Source organism: Sardina pilchardus, chromosome 16, assembly GCF_963854185.1.
Source record: "Sardina pilchardus chromosome 16, fSarPil1.1, whole genome shotgun sequence".
NCBI classification, from domain to species: domain Eukaryota; kingdom Metazoa; phylum Chordata; class Actinopteri; order Clupeiformes; family Clupeidae; genus Sardina; species Sardina pilchardus.
This window is the reverse complement of record NC_085009.1, coordinates 22,266,442-22,286,441: the sequence shown is the minus strand read 5'-3', so window position 1 is coordinate 22,286,441 and position 20,000 is coordinate 22,266,442. Positions and strand designations below refer to the sequence as shown.

General features: G+C 42.5%; 2 protein-coding genes across 3 annotated transcripts in view; one reads left to right on the top strand and one right to left on the bottom strand.

The window, feature by feature from the left end:
* Positions 1 to 3,369: 3,369 nt before the first annotated feature.
* LOC134059410 (fatty acid-binding protein, intestinal-like) lies at positions 3,370 to 8,021 on the top strand. Its single transcript, XM_062515804.1, has 4 exons — positions 3,370 to 3,644; positions 5,059 to 5,231; positions 6,488 to 6,595; positions 7,145 to 8,021. Exons 1-4 carry the CDS (start codon positions 3,578 to 3,580, stop codon positions 7,193 to 7,195), a joined length of 399 nt encoding a protein of 132 aa, XP_062371788.1. The 5' UTR covers positions 3,370 to 3,577; the 3' UTR covers positions 7,196 to 8,021.
* Positions 8,022 to 18,995: 10,974 nt separating this feature from the next.
* The window catches only part of LOC134059409 (RNA-binding protein with multiple splicing-like), a 41,830-nt gene continuing 40,825 nt past the window's right edge, over positions 18,996 to 20,000 (bottom strand). For both annotated transcript variants that reach the window (XR_009935045.1, XR_009935046.1), the window contains one exon: positions 18,996 to 20,000. This exon is cut by the window's right edge and continues 1,363 nt beyond it. The gene's annotated coding sequence lies outside the window, so the exon portion shown is untranslated.

Here is a 20,000-nt window from a genome sequence, read left to right as displayed (position 1 = left end):
TGGCCGTTCACGTGAGCACAATAACTTAATTTACTAAATTTTACCGAAACGACTGGTTCCGCTTTACAGGGTCACATTTGGGAGCCAAGTGAGCACTGATGTGTGGTGGGTCAGAGCGGTAGATAAAACAGAGTGGAGACACTCCCATAGACCTCCATAGGAAAAAATGGCAGCGCTTTTTCCAGGCTATTTCCTCGTTATGGGGCTTTTGGAACTGTTTACAGCCAATCTCTTGGTCAGTAGTCAATGAGTTAATTGATTTACAACTTCCAGCATCAGAAGTACATCCCACCCTCCTACGATTCAGCCATTCAGCACAGTTTTTTTTGGAACTGTTGATCATCGCAACTCTCTATCTATGGCTCTGTGGTGGGTAGGCCTATGGCTATTCTAAAGTGGAGCCAAAGACCCCTGCTGCAAACCAGTCCACAGAGGTGGAAAACTCCAGCTTCAGTGAGTAAAAAGGTCGGTGCCTCTCATTTGGTCTTTTATACACCCTCCCTTCCTTCCTCGATCCTCGTCCTCACTAATCTACATAAAGAATGATGGGGTGGCAACAATGGGATAGTCTATCCAGAGTTAGTTATAGATCAGTGGGAACGAGCCTCGAGGATCGAGGAGAGTGTTTGAGAGCCACCCAGAGTCCTACCACATGTCTGTGTCAACCATTCATTTAAACCAGCTGATTCTACTTAGCACAACTCTTCAGCTAGGCAGAGCAGCTAATTGATGAGATCACCTGATGTGCACAGGTAGAACCAATACATGATCGGACTTTTACTCATTGGAGCTGGAGTTTTCCACCTCTGCCAGTCTATAAGAGGACCTTACACAGAAATGGGAGCACTTCTATAGGGTCCTGGGAGCATACACTTGACCCGGGCTAATGGTAATTTTAGCCCACCAAGTATAGAAGTGTTGCATTACATATAAATCACAACTGGCTAGTTTATTTATTTCATGTACCATGTTTAGAAATGTTGAATGAATGTCTCACAGCTGTCACAATTTATCTGACTGAAACAAAGACCAGTTTGAAGCAAGCTAAATCTGACAAGTCAAAAAGGGAATCCCAAATGATACCACTTAAATAAAATTTCAGCAGTCACCCGGATGCACCTGGCTTGATCCTATACGATATTGTCATGCCACAGGGATGGATATTAACACCACCAGCAAACAGCCAAATGCTAGTGAATTTGAAAGTGGCTGGACGATTTCAAAGTCAAAGTAATGCTTTATTATTTAGGATTATTATTTTGTCAATTTGCCAATATTTTGTCAATATTTCAGAGAAGTATACTCCTGGCACATGGTCAGGCAGGAGGTCAGTCATTATACTGTAATGACAACGTTTTATTGTCTGGCCGGCAAAGAGTGTCATCTCAGGACAACACTCATAGAGTCTGTATCTGTATGGATAACCTTTCACCTTTTCTGGATAACCTTTTACCTTGTGCTATCTATGTCTAGATGATATGACTTTATCAGTCAGATAATCTGGGCCTCAACCTGAACTTTGCAAACCATTTTGTCTCTCTCTCTCTCTCTCTCTCTCTCTCTCTCTCTCTCTCTCTCTAACTGTCTCCGTTCAGACAATAAACCATTACGTCACATCATACATGACTTGGTGACCTTAGTCTGATGCTCACTGACAGCCATGTGCGTGTGTGTGTGTGTGTGTGTGTGTGTGTACACATAAGCGTTATCTATAGAACTCACAGTGTTCCTCAATGTTACACACACACTGACAGCCATGTGTGTGTGTGTGTGTGTACATAAGCGTTATCTATAGAACTCACAGTGTTCCTCAATGTTACGCACACAGTCCATAAAACCTCTACACCAGACTGTATAAGAATCTTGCCACTTGCTCTGCACTCAAACTCAAAGATGCAGCGTCTGCATCGTCAATGTTCTCTTGAGTGCACTGGAGTGGGGTGGGCTTTGCCTCTGACTGGATGGGATGGGCAAATTAGTATATTAACAAGTTGTACTTGAATGATGCCATCTAAGTAATGTAAAAATGCACACCCAATTACTTATTTCACTACACTTATGTATAAAGAATCATATTACAAAAAAAAAACTAGAAAAGCACTCAGAGAGCGCAGACCTCCGTCAATTGACAACATAACTGCCTCCTGGATCCAGACGGTGATACGGACCACTCCCAAAATCGTTCCTTGGGCCAATTCAGACCTTCCATAAAAATGTCAACGAAATTCATCCGTAATGTCTTGAGTTGTCTTGTGAACCAACAGACACACAAACAAACAAACAAACAGACACAGACTGATAAACAAACAAACAAACCCTGATGGAACCATAACCTCCTTGGTGGAGGTAAATATATATATGGGAGTACAGATTTCGCATCAGTTAAATAGCATCTTCGAAAACACAGCGTCTGTGACTGTGACAAAGAGAGGACATTATATTCCCGTCCTGTTCCTGGCCCTGCTGGGCAGAGGGTGTTAAATTAGACTGACGTAGAACAAGGCAGATTTATAAACTCCTGACACCTCTGAAGAGCAGAGCACGGAGTGAGTGGGTCAGTGGAAATGAATTAGGAGTTTCCAGCTGTGAGACAATAAATAAGTCCAAGGCATTGAAATGTGTAGGTACAGCAGGCACTGGTTTAAGTACGGGATAATCAACGACGCGCCAACGTTTAACCATTAATAATTAACCAAGAGCTTTGCAATTGAATTTTATTGCAGTTAAATGGTATTGGTGAATTACTGTCAATCACAAAGGTGTGTCTCAAACATGCTGAAATGTCGATTTAGCAGTTGAAGACATGATTCACATAGGCCTACATGTATTTGTGTCTTATCTACAGTAAGGCCCTTACTGTAAGGGCAACACAAAACCTGAATTCTGCTGGAGACATTCATATGTCTGTGTGCCGTGGGTACTACTTTAATCAAGACTGTACTTTAATGTACTATATCAAGACACTGAGAATACGGCAAATATGGTAGCTTTAAAAAAACAAATTCTTTTGTTTTTTAAAAATAAAAAAAAATAAAGCAGAAATAACAGTTTGTCTGGAATGTGATGTAAGTGAAAGAAAACAGAAGACCCTCAGTTCCATCCTCAAATCTCTCTCTCTCTCTCTCTCTCTCTCTCTCTTTCTAGTACAAACTAACATGCTTTGTATTGGCACCAACTGATTTTTCCTGGAGGTCACTTGGGGTCAATGGTTATTGCCACCCTCATGCCAGCGCCACAGGGGGGGATGCCTCTCGCGCTGAGAGATGATTCTAAGCTGTCAGAGAGCGCTATCCTGCCAATATGCTCAGGGTACAATGGGTGTTGTCTGCGAGTGTTTATCTTTATATTCTTGTGGTGCAATGGCCTATATTTGCTGTGGGCTTAAAGCGTCCTCATCAGCAGACTGATAATCACCAAGATAAGGCCGCCTAGGTGACCGTTCGCGTTTATAAAAAGGGTGGGAATGATAGAGAGAAGGTGAGAGAGACAGAGAGAGAGAGAGAGAGTGAGTGAGAGAGGAGGAAAGAGTGAAAGAGTGTGTGAAAAGAGTGTCCTGTCCTACAGTTGCCTGGCAAAGATGACTTTCAATGGAACTTGGAAAGTTGACCGCAATGAGAACTACGACAAGTTTATGGAACAAATGGGTAAGGATTTTGCATAATGTGTGTGTATGCGTGTGTGTGTGTGTGTGTGGGGGGGGGGTGTCTGTGTCTGTGTGTGTGTGTGTGTGTGTGTGTGTGTGTGTGTGCGTGCGTGCGTGCGTGTGTGTGTGTGTGTGTGTGTGTGTGCGTGTGTGCGTGTGCATGATAGTATGTTAATTGTGTTTGCCTCTGTATATTCAATACACTATGTTTTTCCTTTACACATTTGTGTTTCTATGCTTGAGAAGAACAGAGAGATGGGTAACAAAATAACAACACTGAAAGAGAGAGAAAAAAACAAAAAAGGATTGAATGTAGAGAGAAACAGAGACGGACTAAGAACAGAAGCAGATAATGAGAGAGAGAGAGAGAGAAAGAGAGAGAAAGAGATGAAGAAATGAAAGGATGACACAGAAGTGTGCTTGGCTTCCTGAGTTCACTGTTTTATTCTTAGCTCCGGTCTTACATGTTGGCAGTATAAATAGCGTTTATGGCCCGCGTTTGTTATTTGAAACTATGAGTATGTGGGGCCAGTGACATTGAAATGACACGGTACGGTAATCTACAGTACAGGGGTGGCGATATGGAGGTATTAAAACTCTAGATAGGTATTAAAGGCTCAGCTATTACACAGGAGAGTTGTAGTCTGTCAACTGAATAAACGGTGTCAAAACCACAGGCACATGCAGTTCCCACTGTTGTTATTTTAAACTGAGCCCGTGAACTGGATTTCAAAATGATGAATCCACAACTCTAGCTGATCTGTTGCTTGATGAAAGCTGCATAGAATACTGCAATAAGTTCAAAAAGTAAAATGTGGTTTTTAAACTATCTGTTTGATTAAAACAAACTCACTCAAAAAAGAGAAGATTATATTTTGAGTCAGGTTGTAGGGTTTCTTCAAGTCTAGCATTTAGTTATGTTTCTTGTGCAGGCATTTAAGTCAAGTCGTAGGCGTAATTTGCGGGGGGGTTACAGGGGTCATGAGCCCCCCCAAAAATCATGTCCAGCTAATATAACCCCCCTTTTGCACAAGTAAATTATTCAATAAATAAATAAATTGATAAATATGCCACAAGTTTAACCCCCCCAATGGCAGACCCAAAGTTGCGTCCTGTAGATGCATGCACATCCCACCTCACTGGGGCCAGGTGCAGGACACATCAAATGCAGCAGTGATATAGAAAATAGATGTCCGCACAGATAAAAACCTTATATCTTCTTAATATGCAAGAAACTGTACTGCCACATTATCATTATTGTCATTTTATTATTCTCATTTTTCTCATTATTATTGGATCTTATGAGCTCACTTTCCCTGCTGTATATAGTTTTCTTTTGATGTCTGACATTCTTCATGCTCAATGAAAATTGTTTATCACAACAACAAAAAACGTATATACTGTATCTTGTGCAGGCATTAACATCATGAAGAGGAAGTTGGCGGAACATGACAACCTGAAAATCACCATCACTCAGACTGGGGAGCAGTTCCACGTCAAGGAGTCCAGCACATTCCGCACCAAAGAGATCGACTTCACGCTCGGCGTTCAGTTTGACTACGCATTGGCAGATGGAACAGAAGTTTCAGTGAGTCTATCTATCTCTCTCTCTCTCTCTCTCTCTCTCTCTCTCTCTCTCTCTCTCTCTCTCTCTCTCTCTCTCTCTCTCTCTCTCTCTCTCTCTCTCTCTCTCTCTCTCTCTCTCTCTCTCTCGAGCATGCCAGAGGTGCTTGGCTCAAGGCTTGGTATTTTTTGTAACTGCCATTCCATTAAGTGGAAACTGGAAGGCGCTAACTATTACTTCTGTCATTGCCACCAACATTTCGGCTTAGAATGTTGCTACAACTAATGTTGCTACCAGTCTTGAGTGCTGATTTTTGGATTCAAGGTTAACAGTGTACAGTTAACACTGCCAGATTTAAACATTTGACAATGGTTAACAGTTGAAAACATTCATTAGAAATTTAGAAAAGTCATCAAAGAGTAATTAAATGCAATCACTTTGATGAAGTTATTGAAATAATTACACGATTGCTATCAGTACTATTCACTTTTGAATAGGGTTTAGTTGCGATCATGATCTGTTCCAACACTGTTGCTACTGTAAGGAATCCTGATACACACAGGCTGATCAACCTCTTGAACTATTGATTTATTAATCTATCTCATGACTGCATCGCCCCATTGTGGGCCCACTGAAAAATGTCACTACTACAGCAACGTTGAATGACCTTTGACCTTTTCACAGGAGAAACTAACTGAGAAGCAGGAAATCTAAATACAGTGTAGGCCTACATTGGCATGTCTTGATTGATACCCACTGAGAGGAACAATGGTCTCAGTCTCACCAACAGTCTAATCACGGTGTATATTGTCATGACTTGATTGATTCACACTGAGAGAAACAATCATATATATATATATATATATATATATATATATATATATATATATATGTATGTATTTATGTCTATGGAAACAATGGTCTCAGTCTCACCAACAGTCAGTCCAAGTCAATTTTATTATCCCACATGGGGAAACAGTATCCCCCATACATATAGAAGTTTTGCAAATGCAATAAGTTACATAACTTTGATAAAGTTACATTGGGGCATGGGATGTGACAATCATGTTGTTGTTGTTGTTGTTGTTGTTGTTGTTGTTGTTGTTGCTGCTGCTGCTGTTGTTGTTGTTGTTGTTGTTGATGATGATGATGGTGGTGATGATGAAGATGGCAGTAATGTCGTTCTTGAATCTAACCTTTAGACCAGAAACAGAGTGAGAACCTAATCTAGCCGTAGCCATGGACACCAGTTCACCTCTGTCCTCATCTGTCTCCTGCAGGGCTCCTGGAACATGGAGGGGGAGATGTTGAAGGGCGCCTTCACCAGGAAAGACAACAACAAGGTCCTCACCACCACCAGGACTCTGGTGAACGGGGAACTCCATCAGGTTGGTTTGGTCAAGTGCACTCACACCTAGACTGGCATAGCCCTCCGTAAGCTTCCGCTCAATTTTCATTTCCCTTCACCACCTCTGTACGGTATTAGTACAAGGGTTTGGTATATGACCAGGCTAATTCACACCAGATTGACAAAATGGTTCTGCCCAAGGTTTCTCCCTGGACTAGGGAGTTTTTTCCTTGTCCCTGTTGCTCCTGGGTCTCGCTTGGTGCTCCCCAACCCCTCTTTTTTAATAGTATCTATTTATTTATTTTTATTTTTATTTTATTACATGACAATAAACTTTGAACTTGAAAATGGGTAGATCCCTATACATAATGACTAATAATGAGTCACAATGTTACAGTATATCATCTGTAGATGTTGCATGTTTACATTGGACACATACAGTATGTATGTCATCACTTTTAATTGAGTTGATTTAAAATGACAGTACGTTGAATTTAGAGTTCTTATAAAGTGAGAGTAATATACGGTGATATATGGAACACATAGAGAGGTGTCATATCATAACACAACGTCATATTTTTTCCCACAGAGCTATAACTACGATGGGGTGGATGCCAAGAGGATCTTCAAGAAGGAGTAAAGATGAAACTGGAACTAGAACCACGGACAATACTGCCAAAACACCTTTGAAATGTATCCCCCCCCTACACACACACATACACACACACACACACACACACACACACACACACACACACACACACACACACACACACACTATTTACTAAAACAGCTGGTTTTAAAGCATCGCAGTGCAATTACTTTACCTTCAAATAACAGTGTCAAACACACCGTAAGGAAAGTGGAGTGTCTGACACAGCAGATGTACATCCCGTATGCTGGTCTTGGCCCTGTGTGCAGTTGTTGTCCTGGATAGAAGCATGACCTTTTCCATCGGTATTACACATATTTTAGAACTCTTTGCCACTACATGGGTACCCTGTGTGTCCCAGGAATGCAAACACATTGGAAGGTACATAAATGTAGCTCATAGAAATAGGCTCCCAACTAAAAAAAAACATCCACTACCATCCAGCGGAGGGCGCTGTACTAATGCTATGGTTTGTTTGGATTTTAGCATCATTTAACCACCAGTTTATTATTTGTATAAGTATACTGCACAAAATAAGTGCAGTCGATACAAAGATTTATCTGGTCAGTGTTTGTGTTCCAGTACAAATCCAGTAAAAAAAGATAAATACAATACTTGTAAAATAAAGGGAAATCCAAAAGAAACTATAACAATCATACACTTTGCAAAATTCTTGACCTTTGTAATAAAAAATATTTATGTCACTTGTGTTAACTTATTTGGTCCAGTGCTGATATTTTGAAACTTTTGGACTGAGTGAACATCAGTAAACCAACAGGTTTTGAAGGTTTGAAAGTCCCCACAAGATGGTGCTATCTCTACATCTACTGTATATGGCCGTGTTAATGTCAGTTAATCCATGCTTTGTTTCTTCAGGGCACTGTCTGTAAACATATATCATATAATTATATCATTAATATATATGTTATGAGTTTATTTATCCAATGACACTAAGTTAAGGCACAAATAAAAGGTTATGTTAAAGAATACAACTTAAACTGAATGTCAGCAGAAGTAAAAAATCTGATCTAACTGTCTGATATTTACTGGAAGGAAGGACTCACTAACAATCTACCAAGATGCAAGTAAGTGATACAAGTCAAGTGTCGAGAAATCAAGTCGTACAGTGTTTCAGAGGTGTCTGATGTAGCCTGATGTGTAGGAGTTACAGTATGCTGCACTTTAATGGAACTGTATCCTGTTCCTGTTTTTGCTTTGCATGTGTCATTGTCTAAGAACGTTTTCCCATATCTCGAAGCTATTGTCAAAAAGTGACGTATACAGTCCTGGTTCGTAGACACTGATGAGACACAATGTTCACATTGAAGACATATTTAGCCTAAGAGCTAGATTGATTAAAGGCAAACCCGTGTGGACTGCGTCAGGATTTCATGAATATCGCTTGACTCCCATTTGTGTCAACATTCCTTCACACACATTCTTTGCGGGTCGACAATAAAAAAAAAAATGTAAAAAAGGATTTGAGAATTAAGCAATAGCTCTCAAGAGAAGTGTTCTTCTGAAGTGTCTTCTCATTGTGCAATAGCTTTGTGTTGGATTTAATGTTCTGTAATGGCTGTCCTGTCCAGCAAAGATAATCAAATCACTGAGTGTCTCTTCCTCTCTCTTCTCTCTCTCTCTCTCTCTCTCTCTCTCTCTCTCTCTCTCTCTCTCTCTTACTCTCATCTTAAAATAACTGACATCTCTTTCAAGGCTGTTTACAAACTCTCTATCTGAAGAGAATCAGTTTTCCAAGGGAAAAAGCCCTTTCAGATTTATGGCAGGTGACAGGTTGTTCTAAAGTTGCCATTAAAACACAGACACACACGTGCAAGCACACACATGGTCTCTCTCTCACACCCACACCCACACACACACACACACACACATACACACACACACACACACACACACACATACACAAACAACTTAACAGCTGGGCCATTTTCCCTTCATCACAAACAACACACACACACACACACACACACACACACACACACACACACACACACACACACACACACACACACATACACACACACACACACAAAAGCACACGTGTTATGAGCAGATAGGATCTAGCTTCTTTTTACCACCCAATTTTATTTCAAGGTTCCTGTTTGTGTGAGGACAGTATTGAACATTTACGGCTATATCCAATTACCTATGGGGGGGCAAAGTCTATCGGTTACTTTGAACTACTCGAGTGCAGACTGAGCTATGCATTCAAACATACTGTATAAGGCCATATCTCAAGAGTAATCAATCGCGTCGTGTGACGCAATCCTGCGGTTATGGAGCGGAAAAAGCCCAGTCCAGTCTTTCCTCAGGTTGCACTAATCTGGCAGACCCGGTGACGACCCCCTGCGAAGCGTATGATGACTAGTCCTCACGCAGTTCAGACTCTGGTCATGTGATGCAATCTAGCGGCTGCATTGGAAAGTTGACCACGCGAGCGAGCGAGCGTCGAGTCAACCCAACAGCGAGAGGAAAGAGCTGGCGGAGTCGCTGTTGTCAACACACTTCCGCTTATTGTGGAACGCCCGGCGCATATGGCCTGTGCGATGCCAAGGAGGCCTCTCGTGGGTATTTATCGTCTAGGAAAGTGTGCGGGCGGCTATGAGTGGGCTGTCAGACATGATCAAATACCTACACAAATCTGTAGAATGGGCTTTGAGGGAGAAAGGCAGAGAGTGTGTGTTTAAAACACAGAGAATGAGAGGGAGAGGGAGAGAGAGAGAGAGAGAGAGAGAGAGAGAGAGAGAGAGAGCGAGTGAGCGAGATAGGGAGCGAGAGAGGCACAACTGTCACAAAGCCAGCCTAATAATAAGCTATAAACACATACACTCACCCACTCACACACAAATAAAATAGAGCATTCAGGCCAAAAAATAAACTCTAACTCTCATACACAGTACTAACTCTTGTACACTTATACTAACTCTTCATTCGCTTTAGATAGATAGACAGTGCGCACATCCACATAAAGGTGCAGGAGCCAAAAAGTTAAAGGTATACTATGCAGGATTGGCGACTTCATCGCCGGTTTCGCCTTCACTTTTCGTTTTCGCTCGTATTATGCTTGCATATTTCTCTGCAGAGCTTCCCCTACAGCTTTAGCGTATCTATTTGACAAAACTCCTCAATCGGTCAGTCTGCCGTGCCTTTTCATGAGACTTTACATGACACTTCCTGGAGTAGAGCATGGGTGCGTGCCCGAGGTCTCCTGAAGTTGCAAGTGTGGTTCTACCGCTACAGACCACTATAGGGCGGCCGAAAAAAACACTGTTCGACCGGTAATGACTCATTTAATCATATATAACAGTATGGAACGAATTGATTAACTGAAAAACGTTGCATAGTTTACCTTTAAGATCCAAAAAAAGACAAGTTACGTTCCAAGCCGCATGGCACTTCAGTCTGAAGAAGAGCCACACGGCCTGAAACGTAACTTGTCTAAAATAAAGTAAACTAAGTGAGAGCAAGTGTGCGGACCTTTTACTCTTTTTTTTGTGTCATGTCATGACCCTTTATTCCAATAGCGCCCCCTACAGCCTGCTGAATGGCCTGCAACACTCTCCTCACTGCCTCCATCTCTTCATACAGACTGGGGGGGTTTGTTAAGTCAAGTACCCTACCACTGAGGACAAGCCTTAGTGCAGTCAGCTGGGAGTCTGTGTGAACATCCCCCCGCCATACACACACACACACACACACACACACACACACACACACACACACACACACAGACACACACACACACAGACACACACACACACACACACACAACTAACACCACCGCCACACAGCCCATCGACAGGAGCCACTCTTGTTAATGCATTATCGAGTGCTGCTGCTCCCTGCAGATGAACAGGAGTTAGGGGGAAGCTTGGGCCTCAACACTCTGACACTCGAAACACTCGCACACAGACACACACACACACATACACACACTGACACACACTCAAAACACTTGCACGTACACTCGCAACACACACACGCACACACACTCTCTCACACATCGGCTATAACCCTGACTGAACCCTGCCGTGGCTCCATCGATCCTCCTCTCTCGGGCCCCCCGACCCTCCAAGCCCCTCACCTCTTCCCCCCACACAGGATGCCCACGGTGGGGAGGACTTAGCACCCGTGCCTGGGGATTAGCCTGCATGGGAGCAGCAGGCTTTTGAAAAAGGCATGCAGAACCAGCCAAAGCCCACACTCTCTCAGCCCCTTCAAACACCACCACCACCACCGCCACCGCCACCACATCGCCACCTCAACACACTCACATTTACACACACACACACACACACACACACACACACACACACACACACATTTCCCCACCCTCCAAAACCTGTGAACTCGCTTTTTTCTGGTCTTACTTCTTTATTCCCTCTTCTCCCTCCTGTACTGACTCTCTCTCTCTCTCTCTCTCTCTCTCTCTCTCTGTCTCCCTTTCCCTCTGATTGGAGTCAGCCTGTGAAGTGAGAGGGGGGAGAGGAGAGGGGGATGAATGGAGGGGAAGGTGGGAGATGTTGAGAGAATCAGCAGGACCTCCTGCCTTGTCTGGCCTTGACATGAACCACGCAGCTTGATGGCTGCCAGCCTGATTACGGCGGCAGAAAGCAAAAGGGCGTGTGTGTGTGTGTGTGTGTGTGTGTGAGTGTGTGTGTGTGAGTGTGTAGGTGTGTGTGTGTGTGTGTGTCTGTGTGTGTGTGTGCCTCCACAGGCTCCTCTGGGTCCTATTATCCCACATTTACAATGACCGTGTGTGTGTGTGTGTGTGTGTGTGTGTGTGTGTGTTATCCCACATTTACAACGACCGGATCAGAGCGCACACACAAGTACCGCGTACAACAAGTCTCCACGCTGACCAGTGGGCCCCCTGTGTCAACATGTTTGCTCATTACATACAGTACATATTCTTATCCTGACTCCTGATCTGGTTTCTAAACTCTGGTTCCAATTCTGATTTTGATCCTAAATCCAATCCTGATCCCCAATTTGAATCCTAATTCTGATCGTGATCCTGATTCTGACACACTGAGCCTGGTTCAGACACAGAACATGCGCTCCTCCAAGTGAAACAGTGAGTTGCCAAAAGTAACTTTCCAACTTACTAAAAGTATCCTGTGTTGACACCTGCCAATGGCCATTTTAAAGCCATTTCACATTAGGCTATGCTTCAAAAGTCTGAGAAAATACCCTTGTACAATATCTCGCCAGTCCCAAAATAAATCGGGCCATCTGATTGGTCGGTGTGTTATTGTTGACATTGGTGGCTGTCCAATCACCCGGCTGGTAGTGCAGAGGGCGAATGATGGGACAGACGTGTGTTTGGTCGCTATGAGACGCGACGTGAGAACAAAGAAATCCCCGAGGGGAAAACACCACTCAGAGGAAGTGTGAGGAGTGAGAGGAGTGTGAGGTGTGTGTGTGTGTGAGTGTGCATATGTATATATCTCCATGTGTGTGTGTGTGTGTGTGTGTGTGAGTGTGCATGTGTATACAGTATGTCTGTGTGTGTGTGTGTGTGTGTGTGTGTGTGTATGTGTGTGTGTGTGTGTCTGGCTGTCACCATACTAAGCTCAATTTTTTAAGATCGAACATTAGTATGGGGAGTCTACGCTTTATTTCTTTTGCACGAGAGGCGTGCTCTCTCGGAGGAGGGAAAATCCAAATTCGCTGGCAGGTCAGGCAGGGTTCACCCAGCAGCCTAGGAGACGGGTGCACACATCCGAAGTGTGTTGTAACAGGTGTCAGGCAAAACGTGTTAGAGAGAGAAGGGGATGGTCTGAACACTGTACTGCATATGGGCTCCAAGAAATATTTTATTTATTCTTAAAAGGCAACGTTTCGATCTCAACAGATCTTCAACAGGGAAGTACAGTAGGTTCTTTTGAGATCTATAATTACAGTTAAAACAATCATTAAAAGGCTTGAACCAACTGGGAATGTGACAAACTTGGACAAAGATCCATGGTTATCCTGCCCCCATGTACAGTATGGAGGATACATGGGGGCAAAAAACGTATAAGAACCACTGTTCAAGAGTTAAGTCAAAATAAAAAGGTATCATTTTGGGGGTTACCAAGCCCCCTCAGAAAAAAAAATTAAAAGTGACCTCACTGCTAGTAGATTATTTAGAGAGCACGCCAGGTAAAAGCCATTCCAGTGATTTAATCACAGTAAATGGCATGAGTTACTGAATGGTACAATGACTTTGTCTGGAAGTGTGGTCTATTGTCAGATTAAATGAAAATTGCAAGAATCACTTTAGGTGGTTTTGGCGTGCATAGAGGAATGACTATACTGAAAAGAATCCCATGCCTAATGAGAATATGGTGGAGGGGCTGTGATATTGAGGGACTATTTTTATTCCCAAAGGCCTTGTATGGGCCTTGATAAACCTTATTCAGGTGCATGGTATCATGAACCCCAAGAAAATAGGAAGGAAATCTGTCCATCTGGGCCAAGACACTAAAAGTGGGTCATGATTGAATCATTCATCAGGTCAATGAACCAAAACAAACGTCCAGATCAAAACAAAAATCATTTACTGAACACAAAATCAAGCTTCGGCATTGCCATCTCAGTCCGCTGATCTAAGCTCCATAGCAAAGCAGTCGGGTGAGTCAAAGAGCCATGCACAAGTGTGGGACCTGGGAATCTGGATGATCTGGGGAGCTTTTGTAAAGACAAACAGTCATAAATCCCTTGCTTTGTATTCTCCAACTTTATGGGGTATCATAGGAGAATATTACAAGCAGTTTTATTGGCAAAGGGAGGCTTAAGAAGGTATTACAAGCAGGGGTGCCAATAATGGTGAGCGACGTGTGAGCGACTTTATGAGATTTTTCTTTCTTCCTCAAAAGAAAATTGTTTCCCTTCAAGGTTGAATTTGTCTTTATAGTCTTCATTGTGAGATTATAATAAATTACCAAGAGATTATTTTTTCATACTTGTGTTTAGTCAACCCTAGCAATAAAGTGACAATAATTCTGGGGGGTACTGTACAGTACTGTGCAAAATAATTAGACACCTACATGTAATGCAACAATGCCATAAGGACCATATTGTTTATTTAGAGAGTCTGGTTCCAAAACGTTATATCCACCATTTTAATGAATTTTCATATATAGGCCTATATTTTTTTTACTATTTGTTTTCCCTGCAATTTCAGTAGAAATATTTTTGGATATTGTTATTTGATTTATCTTTACTCAGACTGATATCTCCTGGAATACACAACATGAACAAGGGTTTTCTGAGTTTGCAGGATATTTTCTGAGGTTGCAGATGTTTTTGAATATGCATGTGTTGGAACCCTTCTCGTCCACCGTACTTTTTAATGTTTTTAAAAAGTGATATGGTCTTTTGGAATCAAACTCTTCATTTTGATTCCAAAAGACCTTAATTAGAATATGTCCATAGAACACAGGAAATATGTACACAGCAAATACACACACACAAATACACATAAAATGTAGTTTCTGTTCTGATACCAGGCTCATTTCAGTCTCAAGCTGCCATTAGATTCGTTGTTTTAGCAGTGTCATAATGACCATTCACCGTACAGCTAAGATTATAGATGGGGGTCTCGAGATGAGCTGCTGACTTAACCATAGATCTCCCTAAAACTGACACTGCGGTGACAGGAACATTTTGACATGGCGCAAAGTGGAGGACGTATTTAGAGAGACGGTTGCGCACATCCACAATTTTTTCTTTAGCAGGTGCCAGACAAAAAAACGTGTCAAAGTAGAAGTGATGGTCTGCACACTGCAATGGCTCCTGACGAAGATCTGTTGATCGAAACGTGGCCTTTTTAAATGCAAAGTGGAGGAGCCACCTGAAAAGTGCTGTACATCTCCGGTGCCCCTCTTCGTTGTATTCCCAGGTGGTAATACAGTGTCAGCTCACCTCATCAAGGCTCTTTGAATATAAATCTTTGGGTATGCTTTTTCTACTTTAGGTGAGAAAAAAAAAATCTAACCAGCTGTAGCTTTTCAACGAGATCTTCAATCTGTAAAAGAGTCGTCATCTCCTTCCCACTTCTGATATGGGTCAGAACCAGTACCACTACCGACTGGCCAGATGGAACCTTTCCATTTACCCAATTTATTTAATATTGTGATCATGGTCTCTTTTGGAAAGGCTGTGCACTCTTAAGGCTTTAGAAACTCTCTATTGGCTGGGTTATCTCACTATTTAACTGGGAGAAGACAGTGTGTAACAGTAAAGACTGGTGTCCCACAAGGGTCAATATTTGGCCCTATTTGTTTTCTCTTTATGTACTATAGGTTTAGACCTGGCAAAGGTACACCTTTATTCCTTCCTCAATGCAATGGATGCCCTACAGATGTCTTCTGTGTTGGTGTGTTATTGGTGTCTTTGGACTGTGTCAATGTCTCACCTTGTCCATTCACTGTCTTTCTAAATTAAATCATTGCTACTGTCTTGACCCTGAGTCCCTAGCAGAACAGATGATGGGTGGCTCTCAAACTCTCTCCTCTATCCTCCATGCTCGTTCCCACTGATGTATATCTAACACTGGATAGACTATCCCATTGTTGCCACCCCATCATTCTTTATCTAGATCAGTGAGGACGAGGATCGAGGAAGGAAGGGAGGGTGTATAAAACACCAAATGAGAGGCACCCATTGTGTCTGGATGGGACCTTCCTAGCAAAATAACAGTTAAATAATAAAAAGAAATAAAAAAATCTAATGGGTGTCTAAAATGCATGTCAATGTGAAATACACCCACATGCACATACTTATTTGCTTCAGAATAAGGCAAATGTGTGCACATACAGTATACACATTATGTACACTCTGACTCTGAACTAGACACAGTAGTGTCGAAACGTCAGTTTGTTTGCACCAATAAAAGACTGCAAGTGAGATCAGTGTGCTCCAGTCTCCTTCCTACTTGATACACATTATGTACAGTACATATATTATTTAAAACTAGGTACAGTATGTGTATACGGTGCGACTCAGATTCACACACTGTATGTGCAACTGGGAATTATATAAGTCAGGAAATGAAGAGATTTCTTACTCTGCTGCCTTTTATGGTAAGCTCATGGAGTGAGGAGTGATCAAAGATTGCCGGTATGACAAACATTTCTGTGAAAGAGCACTATGAGCTGTGTCCTATTGGCCTTTCCTCAGAGAAAAGCTCCTAAATATAATGTATGTCATCTATTTTGGTTTGTTTGTGTACTGTTGTTATTCCCAGTGCGATGACACCTCCTCCCCACCCACACACACTTAAATACACTCAGTCACACACACACACACACAATCACACACACCCACGCATTCACAGAGAGAGAGAGAGGGAGAAAGAGAGACTCTCTCATGCCATTAGACACACAGACACACAGACACACACACACACACACACACACACACACACACACACACACACACACACACACACACACACACACACATTTCTATGCACTTCCATGCGTTGACTCAATGTGTGTGTAAACTCCCCCCATGCAAACGGTCTGATTAGGGTAATGAAGTGAAGCTTGCCTGTACCCCCAGCAGAATAAGTCTGAACTGTTGCCGCAAAAAATTACTCGAGGATGAGGTAATCTTCGCCTGAGCGCTCAGATTTATGATCTAATTTCAGCGCAGCACAAACACCAACATTCTTGGGAAACTCTGTAATAGCAAAAAAGGGGGGTGGTGGTGGTGGTGGTGGTGGTGGTGGTGGTGGTGGTGTGTGTGTGTGTGTGTGTGTGTGTGTTGAAGGGGGGGGAGTGGTTAAAGAAAAATCAATAATTAAACAAATAAAGCCACAAAGAATTAAGTTGGAGTCGAAATAGATAGCAGAAATACACAGCCAGGGCGAGTGTTCATCTCCTCAGCAAACAAACGCACGAGCTTGTTCGGCACGAGGAGGGCATTTTAGGAGTCGACCCGACCGGCATGGACATGGCCCATAATGCATCTGGGCGGGAAGGCCCCAGGGCCCCGTGGGGAGTCCAATGGAACTCCGTGGGAGAGAGAAAACAGGAAGTGTGAGAATGGCCTTTGAGCTGGGGTGGAGGGAGGGATGGATGGATGGTGAGGGAGAGAGTGAGAGAGAGAGAGAGAGAGGGAGGAGGGAGGAAGAGAAAGGGAGAGATGGAAGAAAGAGATTATAAAGGATCTCTCCATCTAAGAAAGGAAGGAGGGATAGAGGTAAAGATGGAGGGAGAGATGGGGGAAGCGGAGAGGAGGAAAGGGGGGAGGGAGGAAAATAGAGAGAGACAGGATGGATGAGAGAGAGGGTAAGAGAACAGGGAAGATAGATGGAGAGAGAAAGAGAGAGAAAAGAAAGAGGAGAAAAGGTTGCAAGTGGAAGGATTGGAAGAAAGAAGGAGTGTAGCAGAGCAGGAGGAGACAAAGGGAAAAAAAGAAGGGAGGGATAATAATATAAAGAAAGGGAGGATGAGAGGAAATTGTCTCTGTCCCTCCCCTGAGGGCTGGTGGCTCCTAAGACCGAGAAAGAGAGAGAGGGAGTGTGTGTCTGACTGTGTATGCATGTGTGTGTGTGTGTGTGTGTGTGTGTGTGTGTGTGTGTATGTCATGTGTGTGTGTGTGTGTGTGTGTGTGTGTGTGTGGGGGGGGGTCATGTTGGTGAGTGTATACGGAGAAGAAATGAAGGCGAGCAGGCAATTAATGGAAAGGTAGTGGGAAATTGCCTTTAAAAAGCACTAACAGAGAGAGAGAACAGAGAAAGCACAGAAAAGAGAAGAGGAAAGGAGAGGAAGCAAGGTGAGGGTAACAAAAGAGACCGGGACAGTGAAAAAGGAAAAGAGACAGAGAAAAGACAAGAAGAGGGGGAAGAGGAATGGAGATAAGAGGAGATGACGTCAAGAGGAATCGGAGAAGAGGAGAGAAAGGGTTAACAGACAGCAAGAAGTGAGAGGAAAAAGAGCAAGCAAGAGAGAGAAGAGAGAGGAAGAGACAAAGTGACAGAGCAAGAGAAAGATATAGAGCACATGATCAAGAGAAAGGGAGGGAGGGAGAAAGAAGGAGAGAAAGAGAGAGAGGAGTGAGAAGAGAAAGGTGTTGACTAGAGAAGTGTGAAAAGCAGTGGGTGAATAGTGGTGTTGTTAAAACGAAGGGGGGGGGGGGGGGGCATGACAGTCAGGTGACCACGGTAACCATAAACATTCACAGGGCAACTGACCAGGAAATGGATATTTTATAGTCACTGTCTACACAGAACAATACAGGCCCCTTAAAATATTCTCATCTTCATGAAATTAAAATTTGAAAATAAAAAAAAAAACATACTTTTTAGATAAGGTATTCAAATAAAGACAATGATTATGTATGGTTTAGCGTAACCGTGTAGAAGTCCTATTATTCCTATACTCCAACTTATTGCAGATTAAAATAATAATTTCGGTTTCTCTGGTTTAAACCCTCAGTTCAGTTCGGCTCTGGTTATAATTAAAAGATTATTCATGTTATTCTGACATAGGCCTAATCAATGTTCAGGCAAGAATGCAGCGCAACTGAATGACAGAACCACATATACAAAAGGTAAATATGTATGTAAATATATATTTTTTGTGGGGTGGGGGTGGGGGCTCAACTTCACTTACGCACAAAAATGCTTCAGTTCTCTGGCTTGCCACAAAGTGAGTCCAAGCCTCTGAAACTCTCAGGAACAGAACAAAGAGAAATACACTTTCACCCTACTCTCGGTTTATCTTTGCAGTTCGTCTTCTTTACATCTTCAGTGACAAATGAAATAGCAAACACACATGTTTGAAGTTATGTATTTATATTCTTATAGCAGTCATCCATTCAAGAACAGTAACATTTACAAAACTGGGTTGAATGTTCTTAATGACAAAAATAGACCACACAAAAAAAACTTAATCAAAGCCATGTCTTCTCGAGGTACAAGGGCATCAGTTTTCTAAAAGAAGACTTGAAGACACTTGAAGTCATGCAGAAAAATACTGGCTCGCGTCCGTGACGGAGGGAACGATGGCTTATGTATGACACGGTGATGTGTTTCCCCCCCCCCCCCCAGAGAATGACTTCACCGGTCAGATTTCATCCTGGACCTGTTCACCCCCTTCCGTTACAGACGCTAGCGCTAACAGATGCTAGCTCTGACAGACACGCCACTGTAGTGTGGATGGGAATGCGACTTGTCTCTTGATCTCTCCTGTCATAATGCTAGCATGACCACATCACAAATGGGGCATGACCATTTACGTCAACATGCTGACAGGCAGTACTGTCTCGAACCGCAAACCCAGTCTGCTCTCTTATTTTTTTATATATATATATATATCTCCAGATTTAAAATGACATGAACTCTACCATGTCTCTGAGAAATCACGTCTCTCTTATTCCAGGAATAGGGGCAGTTTTATAGACTTTGTAAATGGGTGAATTGTGCCTTGAATGGAGAAATCCACCGAGGTGTCACAATATATGGCAAGCGAAGGGATTCACTCTTGATTGTCACAGTAAATCACCAGTAAAAACGACACAGAGATTTGAACCGATTTCAATACATCAATCGAAGGCATTTATGTTACCATGAAGGAGAGACAATGTAAGAGCATCCAGAATTTTCAAAACCAAAGATCCTCAGGCACACACACACACACACTCGACAGGAATATTAATAGATCAAACATGAAGCTTTGAAAATGATCATCACTTGATTATAAAAATACTTCTATATTCCTCTTCAAAATATCTAAAAATGTACAGCATTGTAATCTTTTTTTTTTTTTTCATTTTATTT